Here is a 23632-nt window from a genome sequence, read left to right as displayed (position 1 = left end):
AATAATGTATCTCTTGGTATACTATCTTTGTACAAAACTTAAACGTTCATTTGCATTCAAGATATAGTAGCATGGGTACCATAAAAAACAAGATGGCCGCCAGTTGGCCATATTTGTTTGAATCACACAAAAAAATGATTAGCACCTGCAACCCAATATGTATGATCATCATACAAACTTTGATTCAAATCCGCCCAGTCATGCCAGAGAAACTGCACGCCAGTCGGTCATAAAGTAACGACGCGCATATGTAAGACGTTATGTATTGTCTTCATGTAAAGCACTCTCCCTTGCAGAGTCTTCTTGACCTAGGGAGCCACAGAGAGCCACAACTAGACTCTGCCACAGGCAACATTTTACACCAAAATTGTTGGTATTCCGCGTTTTTTTTTAATTCATTTGTTTCTGATATCCTAAGCTTCTGTTGAAAAAAAATGGGTGTTATTTAAAATAAATATGTCAAATATGTTTACATTCAGTGCTAAAATCTTTTCAAAATGTTAAAATAATGAAAAAGTAGATCGTGCGGTAGGAGACGTAGATGTGAATCGTCAGTTCAAATCGTCTGCGCGTTCGCGTCGTTGCCTAGGGGTGACGCGGGCGCCTCGCGCCTGCCCAGTTTTTGTTCGCCTGCTATATGACGTCACATATAGCGATGTTAGAAAAGAGATAGCGAACTAGGAAATCGATAAGTACAAACGTGTTTAGGTAAGTTTCTCAAACATAAAATGCCAGTGGGCGTGATTTCAAAATAAATTTTATACATTTTATACGATTTTCGCTTGCATAGCAACAGACTAATACATCTACTTTCTGCCACGTCGTTTGGGGCACCCTCATGGAGCGACGCGAACGCACTCGTGGCAAAGCAAAATGTAGGTCCGGTAATTAGTCCCCGTTCGGACGTAGTTCGAAAACGAGGACTTGTGTTTTGCCCTGTGTGCGTCTGAGCGTCCGTGATCACCTGTATCTCGAACATGCATGGACCGATTAAGTTCAAACTTCACTCATATATCACACATTATATGGGACATTTGCACATGCATTTTTTTCATGATCCGATTAACGATAGCCGAATAGCGGCCATTTTAAGGCTGAAAATGCATCGAAATCGCACATTTTCACCATTCCGGACCCGGATCTCGGTTATGCATGGACGGATTTTGTTCAAATTTGGTACATATATTAAACATAATAGGACCTTGATGCACGTCATTTTTTGGGGGGGATCGGGCTTGAAATGGCCGACTGGCGGCCATTTTGTTTTAAAGAATTCAGTTCTGGATCCGTATCTGAGACATGTCTGGATTGATCGAGTTCAAACTTCACACACACAAGGTACATCATGTCACAAATATGTATGTGCATTTGTTTCATGATCTCATTAACGATAGCCAAATAGCGGCCGCTTTAAGGCCGAAAATGCATTGAAATTGCACATTTTCACCATTCCGGACCCGGATCTCAGTTATGCATGGACGGATTTTGTTCAAATTTGGTACATACATTAAACATAATAGGACCTTGAAGCATGTCATTTTTTTTTTCGTATCATGTTCGAAATGGCCAACTGGTGGCCATTTTGTTTTAAAGAATTCAGTTCTGGATCCGTATCCGAGACATGTCTGGATTGATCAAGTTCAAACTTCACACACACATGGTACATCATGTCACAAATAGATATGTGCATTTGTTTCATGATCCGCTTAACAATAGCTGAATGATGGCCATTTTAAGGCCCAAAATGCATCAAAATCACGTATTTTCACAATTCCGGAACCGGATCTCAGTCATGCATGGATGGATTTTGTTCAGATTTAGTGCATATAGTAAACATAATATAAGCTTGATGCATACTAATTTTTCTTCGGATCAAGTTCAAAATGACCACCTGGCGGCCATTTTGTTTTAAAGAATTTAGTTTTCAATCCATATCTCGGACATGCCAGAACAGATCAAGTTCAAACTTCACATACACATCATATCATACATATGCCTGTGCATTTGGGCCAGTCCTTTTAAGGTCAAAAATTCACAAAAATTGCACATTTTCACCATACCGGAACTGAATCTATGTCATGCGTGGGCAAATTTAGTTTAAATTTTTTTTGCATTGTGTTGAAAATGGCTGACTGGTGGCTATTTTGTTTTACTGAATGCAGTTCAAAATCCATATTGTTGCTGCTTTGAATGTATATGTCACTCAAATATGAACGGAACGGGGACAATGACTTGTTAATATTTAAATTAGCTTGTGGCAGAGACTAGTGGGACGTTCCCTGGCGACTACCTAGCTTAGTGATAAAAGACTCGTAGTCTCTGGATGGAGAATGCATGTAAAGTTTGAATGAAATCTGTCAATGAGTGTCCGAGATATAGCTCTTAATGTACGTACATACGGAACAAACCCAAATTAATAGTCCCTGTTTTTTACGAACTTCGTCCGAACGGGACTAAAAATATTTTGACCCACTAAATAGACGCCACCTTTTTATACGCCAAAGTATATTTTAAAATAATTCCATGATAATGCGTTTGAAAGCAAGTTTAGCATTTTAGATCATCTTTAGGTTTTGTCAGGATTGCTTAAATGTTGTATGAACAGTTAACAAAATTAGTTTAGCTGCCATCCAATAGGTGATTTTCCGTACAATTGCGAGATCTCGCGAGATGCATGAAAGACGCGCGTCGAACGTCTGCCGCAAAAATCGAACGATTTGATTTTGAACTAGAATTTCTTTATTTCGTAGCTTACATTGACCGGCCGATCTTCGACAGAGGAATATGCTTCCGAATACCCTTACTTAATCGAAATTGCCTATCATCAAATGTGGACAGCACACTATATTAAGCATGGAAATGTCCCCAAAATACTTTCGCGTTTGTCGAATCCCACGCGATGTTTGACGCGACTACGACGCTATGACCTTTGTTTGTCCTGTTTTTACGTTCGATTTCACGTATAACGCGGGATTCTCGCAGTGAACGGAAAATGGTCTATGAGAGAAACATTTACCGTATATTGTCATACACACTGAATTCGACAGTAAAATAACTAGTTAAAGAGTTTATCACAAAAAACAATAGAATTTGAATTTGCCTTTATATGGGGTAAACTACGTCACTTTCTTGCACTTTCCTTTGTTTACAAAGGATGCAAAACAAATAATATCCAATTGCTTGCACAGTGCAAAACATTTTTTGTTATTTTGTGCTAATCTAAAATTGTGATATATAATAAGGTTATCACAAGAATAACTATGCACTGGGGGCAGTACGGCCTCGAATCAGTTCCTGTGACACATCAGGCTGTACTTTGCAATAATTCCATGCAACCTTTTAGCATGTATTCAAAAATGAAACGCACATGTATACATATGCATTAATCAGAAAGGAAAATACTGGATTGAATTCTAACAAGTACATAATCGACTCCTAATAGTACATCAGACTGCTTAGCTGCACCTAGGTATTTTGCCACAACCCATTTTTCAAGGCATGCAAACATTTATGAACACCACCACCAGGTGGCGCTGTACATATATCAACAGTATTCGCTCAGACAAGTAATATTGAGATTGAGGGCACTGTCAAAATTTGATTCATTGAACATTAATAGGGATATGGTAGCCAGTAAAAACAAATTTCTTCAGGCTTTGCTTAATGAATAAAATGTTTGCATATTCAATATTTGTGTTCATTTAAGGTAGAGATGCAGGTTCGTGGGCACTTGGGAGTGAAATTTTTTTTTTGGCTTTTTATTATCCCAAAAGTCTTGGCTATAGACTGTTGAAATTTTGTAGAATTGTGAATAGTGGAACATACTCAAAAATCGATTTTATTTTATAGATAACAGGTGCAAAATTATCTCTTTTGAATGCATAGCAAGATTTAGCAAGGCTGGAAAAAAGAAATGACGGGATCTCCATATTATGCACTGTATTTAACTTTTTACAAAACGATAATACATTTATATTTGAAACTAACAGCCATTTTAATTATGAGCATTAGCAAACTTCTTTCAGAGTGAAATGTTATGCAAATTAGCAATTATCTCAGTTTCTTTTTAGTGCACATTCCAGAACTTTAACAAAAAATAGCTTCTAGACGCTATGACCTTTTGTTTTGAAATTTTCACAAATGATTGACAATGTGTTTATCTTCAAAACGCTGTCGGGGCATTGTTTTTTGGTTGAATAGTGTTACAGCAATGGTACAGACAACTAGCCTGGGTGTTAATTTATGCATAAACTTGAAGTAGTGAAATTTGAGCTGCTGCCCCACAAAATTGACAACTGGTGGTCAATTTTCAAGACGGCGCTTTCTTCATAGTAAATAGATGTACCCATAAACCAATTTTGACAGGAAACAGAAGCATGGTTTAGAAGCTAATTTTTTTTAAATCACTTTTGACCAAAAAAGCACATTTTTGTGCATATTTCAAATTACAGTGTCCATAAAAATAAAATACTAACAAAACTTTAAAATTCATTCAATAATCTTTCCGAAACAATATAGTTTTGTGGACAAGGGAGGTCATCTTACTTTCCTAATTAACTAATTAAAATACCTGTCAGGTAAACTGCATCTCTACCTTAAGTTTACAGAATTGAACGACAACAGGAATCAGATAACTGTCATTGTATAAAATTTTATTTATTAATTTTTATTACAGTAACTATCAAAACTAGACACTTTATATAGTATATACAATGTAAGAAAGGGTAGATGTTTTATAAAGTAGACAGATAAGAAATACACACACACCACAACAATTTAAAGTATTATGTACAATTATAAAGTGTCTTGAGTTACAAACAGTAAAATTTGATGAATCAACTATTTGAATTTGTGATATGTAGTTTTCAATTTTTAAGCATAAAATACATTTTGTATCACTTTATGTGATTTATTTTAGCTATACTAGAGTTTCAAAAAATTAAAAAACAAAACAAACAAAAATTAAATTCAACAAAACTGAACAGACGATCACACTATAAATAGAATAGATAAACTATAAACTAGTTGCTAATAAATTAATATTTCAATTTCTTGAAAATCTCTCATGATTTATGTGTAATGATTGATATGACATGAAACTGGATTGGTCAGTCTAATATTTAACAGCACGGGAACGGGAACGCAGTTTTCTTGTAACGATTGTATGAGAACTATCAACTGTTTTTTTCTCAGAAATTTGCTCAGACTGAAAGGTAAATAGAAAGCATGTCAAAACAATATGCACAAGGAAATTTTATATATAGTCTCAACATTTCCCAATTATCAACAAAACTTTGCCAGGTACCACAGCTGAAAGGGTATATGCAGAGAGTAGGAGGAAAATGTAAGTCTACATTGTATACTAGATAGAGCATGATTAGACATCTGTCATTATAAATAAATCACTAGTATTATTTACCTAAGTACAAATTGAATAGTGAAAATTACATCAACATCTATAAAATCAGTATTGACCTGTAACATGCAACTACAATTTTTGGATGCACAAAACACCTTAAAATTAAACTGACTTTTTGAAAAAGCCAAATTCTGACCATGCTGGTCAACTCTTCCACCCTCGGCTCCAGATGTGTGACGCAACAAACTCAGTGAAATGCATTCCTTATTTTATGCAAAATTACTACAATGGTAAATGAATAGAGTGCCACTATTATAGCACTCAATTTTTTCAAGAAACTGGTACTGGTAGATTAATTATAAGCCTCATCTGTATTGACAGTCCATAACATGACTGCAAATAAAGAGTGTCTCACCTCTAGAGGGCACTCCATAGGTGCTGAGATATCTGTCTTGTACAATCTTCTCTTGCCAGCTCGTTTCTTCTCTGCAACAGTCAAGGCTTTGGGAGGCAACTCTGGCTCATGTGTAGTATAACTTGCTGCCGCATCCATCAACTTCTTGGCTGGAGAGGTGGGAGGTGATGCTAGCATTTAGTAAGCATGGTGGAAGACGATACAAGGCATTAAGAAAAAGGAGACAGGAAAGATAAATCACATTAAAATGTGGATCTGATGTCAGAGTCATTGTGTGTGTGTGTGTGTTGGGCAAAATTTTGTATAATATTCAGGCATTATAGTATTAATGCCAGTTTGTTGCAGTGATTTTTACAATTACTTGTTACAATTGCCATTTCCATTCAAAATAACACAAATATTATGATTAATTACCAAGGACTATGGTAACCTACTACCATTTTCTATAATTATACAAGGACAGTTGGGGGAATCCAAAAAAACAGTTATATTTTTGTCATTTGAGACCGGTGTTTAAATGCCACTGTTGTTTCCAGGTGACAATAACATTCACAGAAGGCTTGTTATTGTCAGAAATAGTGTTGTTGTTCTCAAAATATTCAGATATGTGTCATCAAACAAACAAAATATACAACACTTCTAGTCAACATAGTCAACAAGGAGAAGCAACTCAACATGCCAGTCTGAAGAAAGTATGGGTATCTCATTGTGATAAGATAATGATGCTACTCAAGAAAGCTGAAGATATTAGTTAATACATGTTGAAGATCCAGAAGATAGATTTGAAGAATTTGTCATATAACGAAGGAACAAATTATAGACAAGTTTGAAATGCTTAAGAAACTCAACTCGCAGATTATTAATAAAACGGATGATGGCTTGGATGAAGTGATCCTTGAAACCAATGACAGTATAGACAAGCTATTTGCCAGGAATTTTTAAATTTGCAAATTCACTGAAAGAAACAAACATGCACCATAGACCAGTTGTCAAAGTTCAAAGAGTGGAGCTACTGCTACTAAGACTGTCAGTTTACCTAAACTGGTACTTCCTACAGTTTTAACAATGCCTTTACCTCCACAGCTCATGCAGACAGTCCATGCATGACATATGTCCCACATGTACAAAAAACAATCATGCTTTCAACACTCAATTGTAATTTTACAAGACAAATTATTGTGGTCAGAATTTTTGTAACAGTGAGTTTCACAAAATTTAGTTCACAAACATCAAAACGTATTTACACCTGACGTACTGCAAGTTACTCAGCAGAACTACCGTACTTATTAATAGCAAAGTTGATTTCCAATTCCTGATTCCCGAATTGATAGCATCTACACGTTTATGTGCTTGCACATATTGCGTGAACTGAGGTCAACAAACCAGAAAATTTTGTCCTACCCTCGTCTGTTGTGCAAAAAGAATTACATCGCGATAATTCAGGAATCAGAATTGTGTAGTGTTGTGTCTGAAGACAAAACCATCTGCACCATAGTCTACTTGGACACACAGAGTTGTCAAATACGTTGAGAACAGTGTCCAGACTGGAATTTGCAATATAAATGCCCACTTGCCCTTGATTTTGTGCAGCACAACTGTAATGTTTTTTAGTAGTTTAAGGGCAGTAGTAGTCCTGATACATCATGATTTATACAAGTGTAGTGTGTAAAATACACCATTTGTTTACATGCAATTCAAAGATGCACTTAGGGGTGATCTCATATTCAAACACCTGGGTCAAACCTGGGTTAACCCGACCTGCCCTATTCAGTCCTACTAGACCTACAATATGCAAATTAGTAGTAGGTTTGAACCTAACCTCCAGATTAACTGCCCATTAACGCCCCCCCCCCCCACTGAAAACAAACAACAGAGAACAAAGAAGACAGACCTAGGGAAACCTAGGTTTTTCTTACAATACTGTTTCAGCCTAGTTTCAGTAGGAAAAAAATAAGATGTATACTATGGAGCCCAATGTTTATACTGAGTGTTATACTTGTGTTAAGAATTACAGCAGCGATTTTTTTTTCTTTGCAAGTCTTGTACATGTAAATGCTAATAAAAACAAACTTGCATTTGTTTCACAAATCTATTTACATCATGTCAATTATAAGTGTGATGAAAATTATATTCATTTATTTCAGTGAGTGGTAATAATAATCAGTTTCCCACAACTTACATTTTGGTACAAGTCAATACAATTGTTACTGTTATTCAATTTATCTGGAATTAATTACAGACGTGATGGTTTGTTATATTTTGTCATTAAATGTGAATCAAGTGATACCATAAACCCTCTCTATTGTGATATATGTGGTAAATTAATGTTTGAAACAGAACAGGGAAAAAATGCACTAGAATTTTAATGAGCATTTTGTCCGCAACAAGTACGGTCAGTTTTGTGTCCATGTCAGTTCATAAAGTCAAGTATTAAATCGATAATGGCAACATTGTTTTCTACGAAGGCATCTGAAAACCACAGTCCCTCTATGACTGTGTCAAAACCAAAGGCGGGGCTAATGCTACGACTCCGGCGCTACGACCACCGTAACATTGTCAACTGACGGCATTGCGGGGAAATTACGGGTATTTACCGCTGCCGTTAATTAAAAATAAACGATTATTTTAGAAAATACATTGAAGCACAGTGCCTTGAGGGACTGTGGGCGAAGTAGGCAGCGAGGTGTTGTTTTAAACATCGCAGAAAATCATGCACTCAACGCAGCCATTTTGGTTACCTCAATCAGAATTTCCCCTTGTCACCCAGCATGCATCGATTGCGATATTGCAACGTGCACTGTGTCGCCCTGGGCGACGGTCTTAGGTACAAGGCACTCTATGAATAAGGTATTTTCAGAGGTCAGGGTTCGTTTTTTATAAGCAGCTCGCCTGCAGATGAATAGCCATAAATAATCAGCGCGAGTCCATTTAATTTAATTTTCTGTTTTGATACTTCGTGTCACTGGAAATTGAATAAGAAAAACTGCAAATAACTGATGTGCAGCAAATCGAAATAAATGTTCATGGCGTACGCAGCATTTGTTTTTCCGGATTTTGCAATGCCGTAAAGGCTTGAACACAGTAGCGTAAGTCTCAAGTACGACTTTGTATCAACAAATGTTCGTCTTTTGATACTTATTAGCTGTCAGAGACACATATCAATTGTCCAGCCCAATGAAAAGTCTGATTCACGTCCTCTGCTCAATTTGCGACTCAAGCATAACAGTTTATCAAAACAAAACAATTTATTCAGCACGCTGTTCACCAATATATAAAAGTGTGTTTTTTTTAGGCAAGGCACACAATAAAATGACTACTGTACACCAATAAATCGACACATTTTAGAGGCAACTATCTAGTCTTCAAAAAGCAATGTAAACTCTGTCAATCCTAAAAATAAACAACAGCTTGAATGAGGTGTGAATGAGATCGGTTCGAACCGTAGTTTTTATGCAAATTCGTGCGGTCGTCCTGAACCGCACTGTCTATTGTTTAAATTTCCAAACTGCAAAACTGGGTTTTGTTCGGGCGGTTTGGGTTTTCGTAGGTTTGAGCTGCATGTTTGAATATGAGATCACCCCTTACACGATGACTACAGCACTGTGTGATACAATCTAATACAATTCATAGTAAATCAATTGAGCTTACTGGCATAATCACATATCTATGCTCTCATTGAATTTGTGCTGAAAATATAGGAACTGATATCTAAGTTCTGACCAGAGTTGTTATTGATAATAATTACCTGATTTGCCAAGTGGGGAGTTTTGAATGTAGTCTCCAATCTTAGTCAAGGCTGGACGCTTTGTGTTACTTTCCTCTGCATTATGAGAGTCATGGCTTTCAAAGTTTGATCTCTGGATAAAAAGAAAAAGATATTCCAATTTCTAAATTCACAAGAAATAAACACATATCAGATTTTGATTCCCAGAAGAGATAGAAATGTGTATGGAAAGAAATTGTAACCGAGGTCTGGCTTATGAAGATTACAGTAATCCATACATGTGAGCCTAGGTGTGTAATACACATCAGTGACACATGAAGTCTGTTTACAGTCCTACTACATCTACATGCTTGGAGTTCAAATTTCCATCTATTATTGTTATCACCATCAACTGTTTCCAATGTCAAAGAATGAATAAAGTAAAATGATATGAAAATCTCAGCAGCAAATTATGCACATTATCCACACACAGCCTCCTACACAAGGAATGATCAGATCCGTTCGGAAACATCGATACAAGTCAAACTTGTGCCTGAAAACAGTCATTAAGTTCAGAACTAGTATGTCATTGAATCAGTCGCATAAGTAGCATGTGATGAGTTTCTCTCTGGATTAAACCACCTACAATACCGGTTTACATGTTTAGACATGAATCTCTGCCTGAATTCATTCTCTATAAAGCAGCAGATATTACAACATTTAAAAATACAGAATTTGAAATACAGTATATAATTTATACATTTAAAGATGAGTAGAAAAAAATGTTTAAAAAGGAAATTTCATCCCATTGTACCTTCCAACATCCACTGACACTTATTGTGAAATTACGCTGCAGGGAAGAGAAGTGAAATGAATGACATTAGTCTAATGCAGTGAGTACATGGCATGGAAAATTATCATTAGCATATTAGGTGCACTGCAGCTGAATGACTTTGATAGATATACACAATTTGGTTTAATGTTCCTATCCACCAACAGATTTTTCAGCTAATAAGAAATTTGAGTTATTTGGTTGCTATGTTAGTGCGATCCAGTGTTGATTTTGAGACAAAAAGAAGGGTTTTAGACTTTTTAGACACCAAAGTTAATTTTTTTGTTTTGCATCATTTTTTACAGACATGGTACATAAAAGGCAGACAAAGAAATATCAAAATTTAACATGTGGATCACTATATTATTAAACAAGCTGCCTCCATCATTCACCACTGGATCTAGAAGTCCTTTAAGAACTGACTGTAATATAAATATATTAAATATCTAAATGGAATCTATAAGAGAAGAAATGAGGAAATGAAAAGCTGAGGAAGCTATTACTTTATGGAAAAGGCTTGGTGGTGATACTAAAGATGAATGTTAGATGTTAAGAGCTGGAAATAGAGTGAACTGCAATAACTTCTCTATATATCTACACACTACAGTGAAGAGAACTGTGGGTGCCAAGAAAGATCTTAAGAGGACAACTGGCACCTTTGCTGGACTCTGTGGCTCAACTTCTTCATCATATACAGTCTCTTTAGCACTCGTCTTAACTTTTCGTCTCCTTGTTGTTTTCACAGGGACATCACATAGTTCTTCTTTAACATTAACATTTAATTCATTTTCCTAAAAGTATGAAGAAAATTCAATTTGCTTGCCTCTCATAGGCAGGGGTGCCGGTATATATTATTTCACATTAATAACAGAACCAGGAAAACGGACATGGCAGCATTTTTTTGCATTAATGAAGCTTCCAACCCTTATTTGAGAAATTGATAGTTACTGTCTCAAGTGCACATAAATAAAATATTCCTATGAACCTAAAACCATGGAATACAGAATGAAAGTATATACATGCACTTGTAGTTTTCAATCACCAACCTCATCAGGATTCTTTCTTTTACTTCCTCGTTTAGTTGTAGCCCGAGTTCGCTTTGATGTTTTTTTTTTCAGTGGTGTGACATCTATTTCAAGATGAACTGAGTGATCATTGTCGTTGTCAAATACTGGGGCAGCAAGAGCCTCATCAGTAGAAGAAGATGGTGGAGACATCAACTCTTGTTTCACAGTTATCCCTTGATTCTGTTTCTTAAGCTGTTCCTAATAAAGATAGAAAAAAGTTTTCAAAAGGTTTTTCACTCCATGCATCTGATGAAGGAGATTTTAGCTATAATGAGAAGTTTATGTTATTTTCAAGTTTCAGATGTTACCATTCATGGTATCTTTGTAATAGATGGTGTTACACATTACCTGCATCATGGAAAGCTGATGTTGTAATTCTTTGTTAGCACACTTGAGATCTCCAATTATGTGGTCTTTGGCTTCAACCATAGTGTCCAACTGTACAGTAGAATTTTTTCTGCTCAGTTGTTCCGTGGATAACTTTGATCAGAATAAAATAAAAATAGTTTTAGAACCACGCTATAGGTACCCCAGACCATTCGTCCCGGTGTTATCGCTATCGCCACACGTGACTCCAGCTTGTCTCCTATACAATTTGACTGCGCACATCCAGAAAGTAGATGTAGCTGTGATTGGTGGAATACTAATGAGTTGAGTGTCAATCAAACGCCCACGCTATCTTTAGTAAACAAAGTCACGTGACACGCGCCATTTTAGTTTTGGCAGGCGATTTCAAGGCAGCACGCTTAACCCTTTCGTTCACAGGTTGGGAGATATTAGAATGACTGACAATTTCACGCCACTGTTTCTTTACATTATTGGCGGATTTTTCTGCGCTATCAATCTTTCTCTTACAAACTAGACATAGATGAGACGACAGAGTCGCTCCTTTCACAACGTCGCACTGGATCAAATTGGAAAGACGATTTCCATAAGTTATCCCTCCTGCTTTTCCTGGCTTGAATAAATTCACACACGACTTTAACTGTCCACAAACTCGAAGACTACACGAACACAGTCTACAATAGTCGTCCGCAACAATATGTATGTATTTCTTCGGTGTACTGATGCACGAATGCACCGTGACACGGTGTTTCTCGGGTGTCGCCATCGCTGAGAATGCCGCCGGCGCAATTTTTCACCCAACTCGCGATTCTGTTTTGCAACATTTTATCAATATTCCCTTTGACAAAATCGCCGACAAAAGCACCGCTTTGCTGATCTTTTGTTCTATAATTCTTAATGCAAACACCGACCCTAGTAGTAATTAGTAACGTCGCCTAGTACATATGAACGGTCGTCATTGCAAATCGAACATCCTTTTGAAATTTGGACGTCGGGCAGGCGATTTCAAGGCACCGCACTTAAATATTAGCAACATATTTTTCTGAGCGGTTGTTTATTCTCTTTCAAACGAGACATAAATGTGACGACATAGTCGATCCCTTATCCACCGCTAAGAATGCCGCAATGTTTCGTTCGTTTTGCAACATGCCACAAATCGTCGAAAAAAACACCACTTCGACGGAAGCTTGCGTAATAAGGGGGTTAAAACAAGAAAACAAATGCCATGTTTAATACATATCGACCTGTTTTACTTGCGAAAGATAACGGAACATGAACTCGTTTCGTGCGACTTCGGAACCCGAAGGAACACACCAACAACGTTGAATTTACCCGCTATCTTCCAAATATGGTATATTAATTTATTCAGTTGTTTATTTAGAGTGACGTCCGCGGTCGAATGCGATTGGCTATCGATGTCAGTGCAAAGGTCATATGAATATTAAAATTAAGTGGGCGGAAGGAAAATTGTATAGGAGACAAGCTGGAATCTCGTGTGGCGATAGCGATAACACCGGGACGAATGGTCTGGGGTACGCTATAGGTATTGTGGAAACAAATATTATATGCACTGTAAACCGCTTCAATTTTGTGCTGGACACATTTTCGCGAGTCAGTATAAATCACTAAAATTTTTAGTCGTAACAATTTATCTTGGGACCTACAATATGGCAACTTTCAAGAAATTTTGTTTTTATGAGTGCTGCACAATCCTGAAATCACAAAAATTAAAAGATTTACACAGTATACATATTCATATCGATCAGTCACCCTCAAATAATTCAAGAAAATGCCCCCAATGAACAGTATAATACTGAATCAACTAATACCCCCCCCCCCCACAACCACCCAAGGTAACGGAAATCCCAAATCACCTGTTTTCTGAGGTCATCTATCTCTTTGGCCAGTTCATCATCAGTGGTCACACTAGCTGTCGCAGTACGTCCTCGTTTTGACCGTCCACGTGTTGATCTTCCATCATTTGCAGAGGTCTTCTCCAACAGCTCTGATATGAGTTGCTCTTGTGAGCCTATCTTCTCCTTTTGTGTTTGTAGCTGGGACTCCAACTCCTCAATCGTTTCAGACTCATCATCAGTCAACTTTCCAGCTGATTCTTTCTCTAACTGAGCAACAAGCTCTTTAATGTAGGCCTCCTTTTCTTCTAACAACTCCTGACTTTTTTTATCTTTCTGTAAAAGTAACTTCATTTCCTTCTCTAAAGCGCTTACCAAGTCGTCTCTTTCCTCTCGCCATTTTTTCAACTCCTCTCCCTTTGCCTGCACCATGTCTTCAGCACTACTTTTCAGTTTCTCATTCTCTGTTTTAAGTTTCTCAACTTCAATTTCAATTTTCCTCATGGAGCGTTTCTGTTCACTGGATGATTTGAAAAGACTGGAATACTTGTCCTGCAGTTCATCAAAATCTAATAAAACAAAATAAATGATAGAAAAAGTTTACAAAGATCACATGATAAAGAAATTCTTTGGGATGAAAATCAACAGGTGCAGTTTAGATATGTCTCTAATTCACATAAAGTTCAGTTTACACTGGGTTCAATTTAGACAGGTTTTCATTTACCTAGTATACTGGGTTTGGTTTAAAGAGGTATACTTACCAACAGCTAATTTTGAAAATTGCTTTTCCTTTTCATTCAAGACAGTATCCTGCTGATCCATTGTAGATTCCTGTTCTTCCATAGCTATTTTCAGAGATTCTATCAATTTCTCATTCTTTGTAACATCTGAATAAAAATAAGGTAATGTGGCAAACAGTTTATATAAAATAAATACATTAATTATTTTAATTTCACTATTTACACTGTGATAAATATAATCCGCTAAATGAAATCGACTTGAACATAGAACTCGTTGTTTCCCTGGCAAATTTGTGAACTGAAAACCCAGTGAATAAGCATAAAATATCAAAATGGGTAAATTAAATATCAGCGAAAATAATTGATTTTGCAGCAGATAATAAGCTAAACTGGAAAATCAGAAAACTGTTTTATGGCTGACACATTACTGAGTTGAATAGACAGATTGCTGGGTTATCTACCACTTACCAGTATGAGCAATGTCTAATGCATTACAATGATTATCACATGTTTTACTCAGTTCTTCAATCTTATTCATCAGTTTTCTTATGGTAACAGTTTTACTCTTCACTTTAGTTTCTTTCTCTTCCAAACTTTTCTCCAATTCTTCAATTTTAGTCTTCTGACTAGTTGATTCACCCTGCAAAATCACCAATTCATTTCAATGGGTTTCTGAGTTTGGCCAATGCCAATGTAGTTCGCATAAGACTAATTCCCCACAATGCATTTGCATGAATATATACAATCCAAATGCATGCATTCTACCCAAACTATTGTCAGTTATTCACCAAAAATAAAAAAAACCTCCAGGTGGTCTGTAGCGGTGCATTTAGAAAGTATTCCCTTACCTTCTAAATAAAAGAAACTTACCTGCAATTTTTCGATCACATCTTTGTTGTCTTCATGCATTTTAACATCTTTTTGAAGTTTCTCCAACTTCTCAATTTCATCTTTCAATGTTTCTATGGTAGCAAGATGTTTATCAATAGTAGCATTTCGCTCTTTCATTATTTCACATAAATTCTGGTTTTCTTTCCTTATTTCCTTTTCTCTTTCATTTGCCTAATAAAAAACAAAGATCATTTCAATGAAACATTCACTAGAACAGCAATGCTAGGCTGACAATCTGCTGGTCCACAACTGTATTACTTATCTCTGTACAGCATTTTTTGACTTGGTAAATGAAATAAACAGACGCATGGCCCCATCTCGCAATAAATGTCACCTGACAGGTTCTATTTTAATAATGCATATATTAATGATTGAGTAGTTAGATAGTTGGACAACACACAGTTGGAATGACATGTGATTTTCGTATAAATATTAATTACAAGAATGCATCAAAATCTGGGCTCATTGCACAATTATATGTATCAACTAAGTTATTTATTGTCCACAATAAATCCAAGAAACATCTGATGCATTTATCTTGCGAAAATTTTAGCTGCTTTTATTATAGAACCCAGTACACATATTACTTGACAGATCAAAAGTTTCCAACATTATTTTGCTGACAAAACAACTTGAAAGTAAAATAATTTTGGGCCATTTGTTTGCCATTTATATTTTGATCAAAGTAAAGTTATAAGCATCTTCCACTTGAATCCAACCCAATAATTCCCTATTCTTTTGTCATAGCAGGAACTTGTGCAAGATGTATCAATGCTCAGTTAATACCTTCTCCAAACGCAACAAATTGCTGTTAAAGTAACACTATATTTTCAAAATAATTAACTTACATTGTCTAGATCTTTACAGAGTTCATCCAGATTTTTAACAGAGACACTAGATTTCTCCAAATCCTAAAAATCAATAACAAATAAGAGAAATATTAGGGTACATCTACAAGCACAGTTATATGAGCAATGATTGAAGGAAATAAATTAATTAAAACAAAAGTGAGCCATAAATATACTGTTTAAATACCTTTTCTAATTGGTTGATTCGACCATCCTTAACTATATTTTCTTGAGCAAACTTCTGACTCGTATCATCCAAGTCCTTTTTCATTTTCAACTTTTCTTCAGATGTTGCAGCCAGCTTCTCTTGTAAGGCTGTAAGTTGAGTCTCCATCACTGCACACTTGTTAGACAGTTGATCAAACTCAGTTGTGGCCCCTTCTGTCTGCAATGTCAGACGTTCAAGTTTATGGTTTTTCTCTTCAAGTTCAGCTTTCAGCTGAATATTGGATTCCTCACGTTGCTCCAAAGTACTCTTCAAACCACACACTTCTTCCGTTACAACAGCCAATCTTTGCTCCAAATCTTTCATTTTCAACAGATTGTTCTCGCACTTCTTTTCATAATCTCTATCACTTTCCTCTACTTGTTCCTTCATCTGCTGCACCTTAGCCTCGGCTGTATCCTTTTCTTTTTTCACAACGGCAAGTTCAGTTTTAATTTTCAACTCTAGCTCTTTCAAGTTCTCAATCTCCTTTTCTAGCACCAGGCAACTGTTTTTCCTGGACTCCATACCTTCTTCAAACTTCACTATCTTTTCTTTAGAAGATTTTAAATCCTTCTTGTACTGAGACTCTCTCATCTTGAAATCCTTCTGTTCTTTCTCAGCACTTTTCTTTGCCTCTTCCACTTGAGATTCAACTTGTTTCACCTGTCCCTGCAACTGTTTGACCTCATGTTCCAAAGCACTGGCCTTCTCCTCAGCCTTCTTCAAATTTTTAGTCAATATCTTCACTTCTCTCTTCAATTCAGAATCCTTAATCTTTAACTGTTTTAGTTCCGTTTCTTCATCTTTAAGGTGTTCACTTTCAGACAGCAGGGCTGCTTCTCGTTTTTTAAGCTGTTCCAGTTCATTTTCAAACCTTTCCAATTTCTCCTCTTTCTCTATGGACGCATCTTCCATTCTCTTGGCTTTAGCTTCAGTTGACTCCAGACTGTTTTTCAGATCATTCTTCTTTATTTCTTCATCTTTAATCATGTTTTCTAAATCTTTCAATTGTTTTTGCAGATCTGTAATTTCAGCTTCATATTTGATGCCCCTTTCTTCTGAATTCATCTTGAAATCTTTCTGTTGTTTTTCAGCACTTTTCTTTGTCTCTTCCACTTGAGATTCAACTTGTTTCACCTGTTCCTGCAACTGTTTGACCTCATGTTCCAAAGCACTGGCCTTCTCCTCAGCCTTCTTCAGATTTTTAGTCAATATCTTCACTTCTCTTTTCAATTCAGAATCCTTAATCTTTAACTGTTGTAGTTCCTTTTCTTCATCTTTAAGGTGTTCACTTTCAGACAGCAGGGCTGCTTCTCGTTTTTTAAGCTGTTCCAGTTCATTCTCCAACCTTTCCAATTTCTCCTCTTTCTCTACGGACGCATTTTCCATTTTCTTGGCTTTAGTTTCAGTTGACTCCAGACTGTTCTTCAGATCATTCTTTTTTATTTCTTCATCTTTAATCACGTTTTCTAAATTTTTCACTTGTTTTTGCAAATCTGTAATTTCAGCTTCATATTTGGTCACTTTTTCTTCTGAACTAGTCTGATTTAATTTAACTTCTGCTAACTCCTTCTTGAGATCTGAAACCAGCGATTCAGCCACCTCAATAGAGCATTCTAGTTGATTCATTTTCCTTGTTTTCTCAAGAAGTACCTCTTCTGAAGAATGCACATCATGAAGGTCTTGTTCTAACTTCTTGATCTCTCTCTCGCACACACTCACTCTGTCTTGAGATGCCTTCAATTCCTCTTTTGTGTTTTTTAAATCATCCTGCAAGTTTTCTTTTTGTAAAGTTGCCTCGTCAAGCAATCTTTCAATATCCTCAATTTTCTCAGCACGGGCAACAACTTCTTTCTGAATTTCTTCAAGATCTTCAGCAGATGTCTTCATCAAACTTTCAAACTGATCTTTAACCTTCTGTAGTTCATCTTCAATAGCACAGTCTTCAGACTCTGCCTGAACAAGCTGGTTTACTGAACCAGCAAGATCACTTTCTTTCTGTGCCAATTTTTCCTGATAACCTTCAACTTCCATCTGCAATTCTTCTGTCCTCAACTGCAGACCTTCCTTCACCTCCTCTAGCTTCTTTAGTTGATGGCTTAGCTCGTCAACCTTTCCTTCACTTTGAGCCTTCTCATCTTGTATCTCACTCACATTCTTTACTAACTGGTTGATGCGACTTTGCAGAACTTTCACATCAGCTTTAACTTCCAGATGTTCTTTTTTCTCATGTTCTAGGTCATTCTTCTCATGATCCAGCTTCTTCTTCAGCTCTTTAACCTCCTTATTTAGTTGTTCCAGGAAACTCTCATTGTCACTTAGAGCAGTTTCAAAATCATGGACAGTGGATTCTAACTTCTTAACCTTCTTCTCATCATCATCAATCTTGGATTTCAACTGAGAAATTTGCTGTTCAAGTTTACTTTTATCTTCTTTCAGCTTAGCAACTTCAACTGACTTTGAATCATCTGACTTTGTAGCCTGTTCTTCCAGCTCACTGGCTTTGTTGTTAGCTAGTTCAAAATTTTTCTCCAATTCCTCAAACTTTTCTGTCCACTCTTTCACAGTCTGTTCATGTAAATCTTTAGCCGTGATCAAGTTTTTGTCCAAAATTGATATCTCTTCTTGCAAATCATTACATTTTCCATTCGAAATTTCCACATCCTTCATGAGCTTTGCGACTTCCACTTCAGATGCTTTTGTCTGTTCTTCGAAATTTCTAGCCTTGCTGTTAGCAGCCTCAATCTCTTCTTGAAAAGATTCTACTTTGGACTCCCACTCTTTAAGGGTTTCCTCTTTTTCGGCTTTCATCATCTCAATTTCACTTTGATACTTACTCTCTTTTATTGAAGAGTTCTTCAGGTTCTCCTCCAGCTGCTCAACTTTGATTTGGATTTCGTGATACTCAAATATAGCAGTTGTATCCGAACTAGGCAACACCATCTCATGTTCCTTGATGCTTTCTTGCGCTTTTTTCAAGTTCAACTCCAATTTACAGATCTTATTTTTTAACTCGTCTGTAGCCTTTTGTGCATCTTCACTAATGTCTACACTTGATAGCTTATTTTGTAGAGTTTCAACTTCAACTGTCTTCTCTTTCAAAAGTGTCTGAGCCTCCTCAAAGGCATTTTGCAGTGTGGTTAGCTTGTTTTCCAGTTCTGTGCTGGTACAATCAGTATATTCTATAGGAAAGAAATTGTAACTACCATTAATAAATAAATAAATACAATTTTTTAAGCATGAATTAATATGCATACAAAGGAAAATATTTTTTGGTCAATTTAATAAATAGTGATTTATTTTTCCCTGAATAAAAATAGATAACAGAACATTCAGCCATGATTTAGCAAAAATATGGTAAAGCTGTTTAATACACAATACTGCAAATAAATGATGACTGTAAATTCACAATTCTGGTCACTCACAAAGCAACCGTACCGGCGGTAATACTCAAGATTGATCTTTAGCACACAAAACGGCTTAGCAAGGACCAATTTTGATTTTGGAGAAGTTGGTCAAAGATGCCATTCAAAGACTAGTGATTATTATAATTAGGTGTATATGAGCATCTTGAAGCAGATTGTGAAACTGATGGACATTTCCATTTTACATTGATATGTGTAAGGTGAAAATCAGTCAACGTACAGGACTAATAACTATAAAACCAACATGGCCATCAGTCAGCCGTTTTTAATTAAATCACAAAATAAATCACAAGGTACATTGAAACTTGTAGTATTGCTGTCTTAATTTCACGGGTGCCCGTTGTAAGGTCACAATTTGTCGAAATCATTGGTACAATATGTTGCAATCTTGGCTGTCATCAGCCATGGATCACTCCAGAAGTACACAGCAAGGCCATTGTAAATTTAATTCAAACATTAAAACAAATTTTGTAATATGCTTTATTTTTTAATTCTTCATTCTCTTGCAGTATTATGCATAAAAAATCTGTTTTGTAATGTTATGAATTATTAGAGATCATGAATTAATTGAGTTTTTACAGTATTTCCTCTGCAAGCATGCGATGCAGCTACAATTGCTTCACAGCTGTGTTCATATGGGTTAAGAACACTAACCTTTCATAGTAGCCATGCTAGATTCAAGTTCTTTAATATACTCATCTCTATTTTGTAGTTTTCTTTGGGCTTCTTCTACCAACTTAGTGTTAGCTTCCAATTGATGCTCTAACTGTTTGATAGCATCATCCTACAAAGAAATCCAACATTATACATTATGATATTTACATTATACATTATGATATTTAATAGGAATGATAGGGCTACATCCACAAATAGACAGATGGTACACACTCTCATTGATAATATGCCTAGCACAAGAGTTCATATCACACAAACATGTAACAAGCCTTTGAGAATGTCACAGCGCTCTTCTGTTCTTGTACATTATTATACGACATAAAATGTCAGTATTTATATGCCACCATTTTCTATAAAGACTATCAGCTGTAAATTGCTGTATATTTATATGCTTCTTTGAGATCAAGTGTTAACTATAACTGTGTATATAAATATATAATATTAATATGACTTGGACTGGCAGACAATTTAATATCTCTAATGTCCATGTTGTTAAAACATATATTGTAAAAGAATTAATTATTCACAGGGGTTTTAATTTTGCTTATTTCGCTTACTGGAAAATGTGCTAAATTAAAACCCAGTAAATATGTAAAATTTAGAAATAGAACACATTATCTAAATGATAAAACTGTGAATTTAAAACCCATTGAATATGCCCGAAATGGTAAATCAGCAAAATTTAAACACAGTGAAAATTAGACATTTTACAGTACATTGCAATTCCATATAGTGCATTGTGGGATAGTTATGCCAGATTGCAGGAGTTGACATGCTTTATGTTTGGCGGAATTGTGTTTGACTCGGTCATAACTATCCTACACTATAATTTGGAATTGTGATACGGTCTATGGCTGACAGTGAACTATCTTGGATTGTATTGTGACACAAATCAGCCGTTTATATACTAAAACATAATCGTCTGTGATCCAAGTTCTGACCTAATTGGACATATTGAAATATGAAATATGAACAGAAATGTGCAAAAAAAAGATGAAAATTGTTAATTTTCGTCCAACAAAATGGCTACCAGACAACCATCTGGAATTGGATTGTGACTTTCATTGATGTGCTAGAACATAATTTTCTGTGCATGAAGTTTTGACCCAATTTGGCAACTTATATTTGAGATACATGCAGACCCGAGCACAAAAAAACAAGAAAGTGATGATTTTTGTTAAAATGTCTGACAGTTGATCATATTGAATTGGATAGTAACACAAATTAGCTTTTGTTGATATTCTAGCACACTGTTGTCTGTGAACCAAGTTTGGATCTAACTGAACTGCATGAATACAAGTCAAAATGGGCAAAAAGGGGAGAATACATGTATACTGCCTTTGTACCAATTCTGAATAAACTTCTCAAGTTATAAACAAAAATAAGTATTTTTGATGTTCATTTTGTATCTCAACAGGCCAACAAATGTGGGCTATATGTATACCATCAAGTATCAACCATGTATCAAGTTTGGAGAAAATCAGTCCACGAACTTCTGAAATAATGCAGCGAATGAACGGATCCCAATCTAAAAGCCCTCAGACTGTGTCCAGTCAGTGCTAAAAACACACGACAATGACAAAGGATGTTGTCATTAAGGCAATTGCCAATTTAGCGAGTGTAAACAGGGAACATCATCAATAAGCAGTGCTTCGTGATGTCCCCTTTTTCTTGTAACAATATTTTTTTTTTGTGGATAATGTATTACCTGCAGATGGATACAAGGAAATAAACTTATTGTCATTGTCATTGAATATTTACCATGATTGTGATTGCCTACTAACATAAGTAAAAGCAAGGTAACTGAGGTACACTTACTTTTCCCCCACTGACTCACATGCACATAGTGTTGGAAGTTACTTTTATTCCTACCTGCATTCTCATTTTGTCTTCGTATTCTGTGATAGCATCTTTTGATTTCTCTATCTCATTGTTCTGTTGATGGAAAGTATCCCCGGCTTCACTTAGCATCTCCTGAAGTTCAGTGATCTCTTTCTGTTGAGACGTGATTGTCTCCTTCAGTTTTTGAATGTCACTAAGCTGTACGCTGTCTCCAGAAACTCCTTCAGTTTGTCCACTGTCTGTTTGGGTATTAGCACTTGCACACCCAGACTGAGAGACAATCATCGGTTGAGGTTCGATAACAGCTTGAGTCGCAACAGAACTGGTTACCGGTCTCTGCTTCAGCTCTGATATATCAGCCTTTAAAGCAGCCACAAGGGTGTTCAATTCTGTTATTTTACAGTCTCTCTCCTATAATCCAAATAAACATGACTACGTCAAAATAATTGGTACATACTGGTATTCATATGTCCTCAAACAAATATGTTTACTGCAAGAGCAACTAATAGTCTCTCTTGCAAGTGAATACAAATTGCATTGTGTATATATGTTATTTAGGGATATAATACATATAACATACCTGTACTTTGACCTGCTCTGCATGCAGTAACACACTAGATACATATTGGTCTTCCTCATCTTCCACTTTCTCAATTCTTGCACGTTTACGTGATTTCTGCACAGACTGAGTGTAAATTTCAATTCGCTTGTCACATTTTTCTTCTGCAATCAACCTCTCTTCTTTCAGTCTTTCACTACGGGACAGATATTATAAAGACGAATTGATAACTACAACTTACAGAGAAATTCGAGCATGTATTGATACTAATGCTTGTTGGAGTCTACCATACAACAGTCTGACTGATATGGAGTTTATCCATGGAAGGTAGTAACGGAAGGAGCCACGACGCTATTGTTTTAGCTTTGCCCCATGATCGTTTGTCAATGTTTGTTCACAAACATTGGTTCTGTTAGCTCTTAACACCTTCGTACAATAGGTTACGCTAGTCTCGAACATTCGGTGATATTCGGAGCATGTTCGGAAGCGATAGACGAACCTCGCATGTAAAATGCTTAAAATGGCGTCTAGTTTGAATGCTGTTGTTTCCGGAGATCTTGGCGAACTTTAATGAAAAATTAGCAGACATAACATCGATTGGAGAAGAACTGATGAACTATCGTGAATCTTTTTGTATTTGTTACGGTGATGAGACTGAATCAATGATTGCCTGTGATAATAACGACTGCATTATTCTATGGAACCATTGTCATTGCGTGGGTTTGACGCCCGAAACTATTGAAATTTTCGACCACCGGGCATCGGCGAACACCACCAGAAAAGATAGTATCAAAAGAAGGGCATGCCTAGACACTTTCTCTGTGATAATATTTTTTAGGAGTCCTTAGGAATTTTTGTTGTAGACACTCG

At 36.2% G+C, this 23632-nt stretch overlaps 1 protein-coding gene across 1 annotated transcript in view; it reads right to left on the bottom strand.

Annotated features, from left to right (window-relative positions):
* Nucleotides 1–4635: 4635 nt before the first annotated feature.
* Nucleotides 4636–23632, bottom strand: part of LOC100368346 (uncharacterized) — a 36664-nt gene continuing 17667 nt past the window's right edge. The window contains exons 13-27 of the mRNA XM_078013408.2: nt 22784–22958; nt 22234–22614; nt 20341–20470; nt 16241–19443; nt 16054–16116; nt 15185–15376; nt 14783–14954; nt 14336–14461; nt 13596–14143; nt 11725–11856; nt 11356–11574; nt 10966–11100; nt 9520–9631; nt 5775–5944; nt 4636–5206 (exon numbers count right to left, since the gene is read on the bottom strand). Coding sequence (XP_077869534.2) covers nt 5114–5206; nt 5775–5944; nt 9520–9631; nt 10966–11100; nt 11356–11574; nt 11725–11856; nt 13596–14143; nt 14336–14461; nt 14783–14954; nt 15185–15376; nt 16054–16116; nt 16241–19443; nt 20341–20470; nt 22234–22614; nt 22784–22958 — 5851 coding nt within the window. The 3' untranslated portion in view covers nt 4636–5113. The remainder of the gene's footprint in view (nt 5207–5774; nt 5945–9519; nt 9632–10965; nt 11101–11355; nt 11575–11724; nt 11857–13595; nt 14144–14335; nt 14462–14782; nt 14955–15184; nt 15377–16053; nt 16117–16240; nt 19444–20340; nt 20471–22233; nt 22615–22783; nt 22959–23632) is intronic.

This window comes from Saccoglossus kowalevskii, chromosome 10 (genome assembly GCF_978046115.1).
Source record: "Saccoglossus kowalevskii chromosome 10, keSacKowa6.1, whole genome shotgun sequence".
In the NCBI taxonomy this organism is placed as follows: domain Eukaryota; kingdom Metazoa; phylum Hemichordata; class Enteropneusta; family Harrimaniidae; genus Saccoglossus; species Saccoglossus kowalevskii.
Note: the sequence above shows the minus strand (reverse complement) of the source record. Positions and strands in the feature narration are given on the sequence as shown.